General features: G+C 39.5%; 1 protein-coding gene across 3 annotated transcripts; it reads left to right on the top strand.

Annotated features, from left to right (window-relative positions):
• Positions 1-751: 751 nt before the first annotated feature.
• ankrd49 (ankyrin repeat domain 49) lies at positions 752-6,412 on the top strand. Of its 3 annotated transcripts, none has more exons than XM_034594782.1 (3): positions 752-891; positions 2,615-2,844; positions 5,340-6,412. In XM_034594782.1, the coding sequence occupies exons 2-3, from the start codon at positions 2,617-2,619 to the stop codon at positions 5,814-5,816; spliced, it is 705 nt and encodes a 234-aa protein (XP_034450673.1). In that variant the 5' UTR covers positions 752-891; positions 2,615-2,616; the 3' UTR covers positions 5,817-6,412. The 3 variants fall into 3 exon arrangements, with proteins under 3 accessions (XP_034450673.1, XP_034450681.1, XP_034450663.1); XM_034594790.1 differs by having other exon boundaries at positions 775-919; XM_034594772.1 differs by lacking the exon at positions 752-891 and adding an exon at positions 2,495-2,524.
• The last annotated feature ends 549 nt before the right edge of the window (positions 6,413-6,961 follow it).

Here is a 6,961-nt window from a genome sequence, read left to right as displayed (position 1 = left end):
CTTTTTTTGTGGTGGACCATGGTGGTCTCGAGCAACTTCAAATCGAGACATTGGCTCCAACCCCAGTTAGCCGGAGCTCTCAGAGCCAAGATGATGCCAGTTGAGGGTGGGGGGAGAAGGGTAACATAACGTTAGTATGAAAACCAATGTTAGTGAACGTTCAAATAAGTTGTAAAGCTATATGTTACACAAAATGTCCAATAAATCAAGAGAGACGCACTGCCTTCCCTACCAGTGATGTCCCTTACCCAGGTTTGTGTGCATTCTCCTGTCTCACTTAGAGAACGTGTGACGTAGGGAGGAGGAGCCAAAGCTAACGATACGCTACTGGTATAAGAATAGACCAGTTTGACACAATTTCGAGCCTGCCTAAATTTGATTATAGGGCTTTAACTTATATATATATATATATATATATATATATATATATATATATATATATATATATATATATATATATATATATAAATATTATGATCAGCATCTGCCTCGCAAGATCCAAGACAGACTGAAACACAAGGTGACGTTACGAACCCCATTCAAAATAGGACATGCTGTTTTTTTATGTATAAATTTGGTTGTAATGAATAAAAAACACCATTACTGTGTTGTACTTGATGCAGCTTTAAGTGATGAGACTTTCTGTCAGGCATCATGTGAGGTTGGTGCAATGACACATGGCAGATGACAGGGGGCAGAAACAGGCGGACACCGTCTCTGGACTACTCTCAATTCCAGCACCGAAGAAGACCCGACACAGCGCGGGTACTTATGGGTAGTGATACCTCTCCGGAGGAGTGCACTGACGCTAACACCGGAGAACAACTACATATCCCATGTTCCTCCGCGGCGGCAGCCAGTAAACCTGGGTTTGTTTTGAACGAGCGAAAGGTGAGGTTGAGTTTATGGTTTTATTCTGGTGAGTCAGTCAAATCTCCTGTTTGAGTGGGAAGAGATTCTGACGCGAGAAATCATGCTAATAGCATTAGCTCCAGTAGCCACATGTTACGTCTACGTACGTTTAGACAGCTGTTACGTTAACGTACAGTTTTCTTCCCATTAACGTAAGGATCACTGGTCCAATGTTGTTTATATGGAGCCTCGTCCACCACTGTACCTGTCGCTTGTGTATCAGGTGGTTAACATGTGGTTAACTCTGGTTTGTGCTTCGTCAGCAAAGACTTTACATCGTGTATTTATTTCATTGCATTTGTTTGTTTGGGACAGTGCTCATTAATCCACAGCAAAATGAGAGTTAGCTCAACAGGCTAATTTCCTTCCGTTGTCCTTTTGTCAGTTGTTTAAAATGGCAACCCTAAAATTAAAATAAACCATTGACCGATTTATAGACCGACCGCAGAAGATATGATTAACAGGCGTTCACTCATGTCACAGAGGTAAACCGTCTGATCATCAACCGCTGAGGTGTGTCTGGATAAACCATCTTTGGAGTTTGGATCATATTACAATAAATAATCAAATGAAATAATATTTCTTCCTCTAAACGATACGAAGGAGAAAAGTAGTTGCCATTCTGTTGACGTAATATGTTGTAAACATGAATAATTGTTTTTGAGTGACATTTCAGCTTTTTCAATAATCACAGTTCAACTAACTTTCAGAGAAACTACATCTTTGACTCGTCTGCACAGACGGACACATGATTCATACATACATACATACCTACATACATATTTTATTGATCCTGAAGGAAATTTAAGAGCACAAAGCTAAAAGATGCTGATTCAACATAATGGTCAGTCCTGAGGATTCAGAAAGTTCATCTGTTAAACTGTATTTCATTATACTGAGTGTTTGTAATTCTTCTTCCTCACATTAGATGCCAGCATAAAACACCAGCATGTTGTGCTGATATGTTTTATCATCCAACCTGTTCCAACATCAAACTGTTTTTTATTGTCCCTCCAGTACAAAATTAAATGTAAAGAGTCTGAGCAAAATTCTACAGCTGTTACATCTTTTCTGCGTTATGTTTTGTAAAAATTGTTATAAACATCAATACTTATATGTATGTTAAAGGTTCAGTTGGGCTTTAACTATTTCAAATCCTAAAGATTTTTAAGTTATTACAATATAAGAAAGTGGTAATACAGTAGCAGCGGATGTGCAGGCCAAGCCAAAAATACTGAAGAGGATTATTGTATTTTGATAACCTTGCGGAGCAAAGAAGCTATAGCAAATAATTATTGCAATTTCTGATTCTAAGTGTTATTTGGGGGAAAGCTTGTTCAAAGTAAATTTTTTAATTTTGAAAGTCCTAGCTTAAATGTAGATGTTGTATACTTGCTGCACGTGATGCAGTTGGGATCATAACGGGCTGTCGGGGTACACTGGGGATGCTGCTGCTGGATTGATTTCACTTATATAAATGTGATAGATCCGACTCAAAGCAACAAAACTGACGTGCTGAAAGTTTTTAATTATATTTTAAAAGACTAGTTTGTCCCCATTCAGAATCAAGGTACCAGCTGAGTAACATCCTGAGGCTTTTCAGTCGAGTAAAGTTATTACATTTAGATTGTTAACTTAGTTTTCAACATTAGTTTCTAAATCTCTAATATTCATTTCTTCTTGTGTGACTGTCTGATTTCAGTGATGGAGTTTCCTGAAGATTTTAATCAACTCGAGCTTCTGAACACACATGGACACTTGATCCCCCGTGGAACCAGCAGCCTGTGGACAGGCAGCAATGATGTGGAGGAAGAGGAGGAGGAGGAGGAGGAAGAGGAAGGGGAACGTAGCGAGGAGTGGTATCTAGAAAAGGAGGAAGCTCTCAAAGACGAACCAGTTGAGCTCATTCTGTGGGCTGCAGAAAACAATCGTGTAAGTGATCAAAACCATTTGATTTGTCATTTAGTCAAACATGCATTTCCCTTGAAGTGGGAATAAACAAAGAGTAAACATTGAAACACACAGACAGAGACGAGCAGTGGTGGTGTAACCACTGACCACTAAGCAACCTTGACAGGTCACCAGCGTATCACAGGGCCAACATACAGAGACAGAAAGTCACATTCCCACCTACGGGCAATTCAGAGTTTCCAATCAACTGCATGTATTTGAATATCCGATTGTTTGTTGGAAATAACTGATGATGGAGTTAAATCCAGCCGTGGAGAAAGCTGATTTCAATTGAGAGAGAGTTTTTATCTGGCATTTCAGTAGGTCAAGAGCACAGGAATGCTTGTAGTCATTATTTCAGCTCTTTCGATAATTTCAGTAATTAGCCATTTCAATTTATAGTGCCGTGATATACTTCTGTTACCTGAAATCAACCACAAATTGAAGCATCACACATGAATGTGTTTAATTTGTACAGTTTACTGGTTCTGAAGTCAATGTGCAATCAAAAAACAAAACCAAAGTGCTATATAATGTTTTTAATCCTTTGTTTGAGGATCCTGTCATCCTCATTGTCATTCTAAAACTCCAATGTGGAAACAAAGGAAGAAAAAGCCTCATTGTCATGCTCATGTTTAAAATTTGGATCTTCTGGCTTAAATCTGTGTGCCATTCAGAGCTCTAAGAATTAGTCAATAGAAATAATCAGTAATCATTGTGATAGGACCAAACATTCTCAACTTTTCAAATGTGAGGATTTGCTGCTTGTCCTTGTCTTAATTGAGTTAGGGTTAGGGTTTGTTGGACAAAACAACGTCAACATTCGGCTCTATGCAATTATAATTATAGGTATTTTCATAATTTTCTTCAATAGAATGGATCAAATTATTAATTAAAACAATAATTGTCATAATATTTTGATCGTCGTTACAGTTGCATAACAGCTCGTTCAGAGTAGCGGTTTGTTCTGCACAAGGATTTTTCTGTAGAATCAGTTTTCCCTCTACACCGTTCACACAATGGACATCTACAGGGAACGCAAAAGATTCAAAGTGTGAGGCTGTGATGTTGATGAAATTGTCTATCACCCTATGTGGATTTTAAAATGTATGTGTATCACAATTAAATCACATTTTCAGGAAAATCTAAGATTTCCACATAAAATCTGGCTAAAAATGCCAATTGTGTATAATAATTTAGCTTTGTATTGGAACATATGCTACTATATAATAGGACGCAGCAAAAAGAATGTGGCCTCTTGCGACTCAGACCACCTCCGAATGTGGTTAAAGCCATAGTTAGAGTTGACCATTTGTGATCAGATAGACATAGTGTATTGTGAGTTAAAAAAAAGGCTATATTGAAAACAGTTTAATCATAAGAATATACGGTGCAGCGCTCATTTTCTGACCAACAGTCCACTAACATAATGAAAAACAAAGCACCCTGTGTGGAATTGAACACTGTCTTGATTGGGGAAAAGGTCAACCTCAATTTAATTAAATCGCAGTTCCCTGCGTACGCAACCTATTTCCATGTAATTATTTTCCTCAACGTGCAAAACAAATATATATGTTTTGTTGATAAATCTCTAAATTATTTAAAGTTACTCGTTAATCTAGTGTTTCGTCTTTGATTAGTGTTTGGTAATAGATATTATCTCTCACCAAAACACACTTGTTATTTCTTGAAAGTATTAAAGCACCTTCATGTTTCTTTTTCTTTTTTTTCCTGAACACAAAGGCGTAGAGTAAAGCACAAGGTACAAACAATAGTGAGACCTAGTTGCCAAACATTCCTCTAAAGCCTCTAATGCATATATGGTTTTCACCCCTATCTGTTTGTTTGCTTGGTTCATATGGTTCTTTGTCTGTTAGTGAGCAAGATTATACAAAGAATGTCCTGAACCCATTACATTTTGGTGCAGATTCAGGAATCTTTTTTTATTTTTCTTACACATAATGGAGAGATTTTCCCAGGGAATAATTCATGGATTTTGATGAAACAAATCAGGCAGGGAACAGATTTCTATGAGTGTGTGATATTTGCTGCAGCTTGGTTGAATTTAAGGGACGGCTGGGCCTTTGTGGAGGTATGTGCTCTTCATAGTGCCATTCCAGTTTATTAATTCATCAACAGAAAAATATTTTTGATCATCAATTAATTAATTCATTTAATTATAAAATCTAAATTTTGTTTAAGACAATTTTCCTTCCAACAAGGGGTCAGATTTGACCCCCTCTCAGATGGTCAGGTTTCAGTGCCACTGCAGTTTTAATACAGATGAAAAAGTACTGTTCTACTTATTTACACAGATCAATTGTGAGCACGCGACCACTGTGTTTTTGAGAATAGCAGCTCGTGCCGTGTGTAATGTTTAATTTACAAAGAGATAAAAACTACCCTCATGTAAGGCATCTACAAACTCTTAGTTTGTAATTTCCTGCTCTATGTTTTATGAATTTCTTTTCCTCCAGCTTTCACCCATCCACAGATTATTATCAGCTGATCCTCTGCTGGTGCACTGCTGTGATGCGGACGGTTACACTCCCCTGCACCGTGCAGCCTACAGCGGCCATGTGGAGGTTGTTTCTGCTTTACTCGCCGCTGGCTCTAGGGTTGACCCCCGCACCGTCGATGGCTGGACGCCGCTTCACAGCGCCTGCCGGTGGAGCCGCGTCACCGTGGGGAGTCTCCTCCTGCAGCGAGGAGCCGAGCTGAACGCTCAGACCAATGGCGGGCTCACGCCACTTCACCTGGCCGCTTCACACGCCAGCTCCTCAAAGACAGACTCCGCCCAGACGCTGGAGCTGCTGCTGTCCCACAGACACCTGAAGCCGGGGCTTCGCAGCAGCACCGGGGAGACGGCTAGTGAGGTGGCCCGACGCAGTGGCCCGCATCACTTCCTGTTTGAGATTGTAGAGGACTGTGTCAATGTGGTACCAGACGCGTGAACAAGTGCACGTAGAGTCTCACATTTACTTACTTATGTTCTCAATCTGGACAGCAGCTACATTATCGACCAATCTGCACAATTATTAGCTGTTGAATCGTTTCATCTAATAAATATATTGTTACTTCAGACCAACAGTCCAGATGTTCAGCTTATTATCTTTTAGGACAGAGACCAGACACCTTCCCTTGGACTTAACTCAATAAATCGTTGCTGATGTTCATGGTTATCATAATATAATAAGGCTGTATCTTTGTATTATTCCTTCTTCTGTCCGTCTCAAATTTTGCCATTTTATGCTTGAAGAACAACTTAATAACGAATTAATTACCCAATATTTGTTGTCTAATGTTCTGTCAGTGAACTAAGTGACTAATGTTGTCAACCTTTCAGCCTGAGTTCATGGTCACTGTGTAAGTTTGTTCTATAAACTTCAACAGAAATCACTATTTTGATCTCACAATCGATACAACTGACATCAAAATGTCTATTTAAAGTAGTTTCTATGGTCGGAAACAGGTTCACGCGACCTCGTACTTTTATCCTTGCACTCCGCCTCAAAGCATTATGGGAACATTTCAATGTCAATGAATACAACCTCTTATCATCACATCTTTTCATGAAGCTGGAAATAAACATCTTAACGCAAAGCATGTTGCAGGGTAATGTCCAAAGACCGTTAGGTCTGAACAGATGAGTACTGGCTCTTCATGATTTCCACTCAACTACAGAATGCACTTCTACAGTCAAACACTGTTTTGTCCCTGCTGTCACAGATTACAAATACATAGTCATGAGGCCCTGCAGCCTTTTCCTGCAAGGGCAGAGATAATTTACATGATCTTTTTCTCCTTCCCATAGGCACGGCCACTCTGAGCTGTTGATTTCGTGTATCATCAAAAAGTACAGGATCCTCAAGTAAGCCCCAGGCCTGTAACAGCTAATAGTGCCATGTTGTAGTAACAACTTCAGAGGCTTTTTCCTGAAAGGCAATCGCAAAAGTCAGGTTCAAATATGAGACCTTAGCTGATAGTAAAGTCGAATGAAGACAAACATCCCCTCCTGCAGGGAAAATTCCCGTCTGGGGAGATTGAGCCACCCTCTCTTCTCTCGGTGTGGACACATTTACAGGGAACACCCTCTGCC

This window comes from Hippoglossus hippoglossus, chromosome 1 (assembly GCF_009819705.1).
Source record: "Hippoglossus hippoglossus isolate fHipHip1 chromosome 1, fHipHip1.pri, whole genome shotgun sequence".
NCBI classification, from domain to species: Eukaryota; Metazoa; Chordata; class Actinopteri; order Pleuronectiformes; family Pleuronectidae; genus Hippoglossus; species Hippoglossus hippoglossus.
The sequence above is the reverse complement of the archived record's forward strand: the minus strand, read 5'-3'. Positions and strand labels throughout refer to the sequence as shown.

Bases quoted from the DNA above. Each gene is read 5' to 3' on its own strand.
- ankrd49 (XM_034594772.1), top strand. The intron at 2,845-5,339 runs GTAAGTGATCAA...CTTTTCCTCCAG, and splicing joins GGGCTGCAGAAAACAATCGT to CTTTCACCCATCCACAGATT.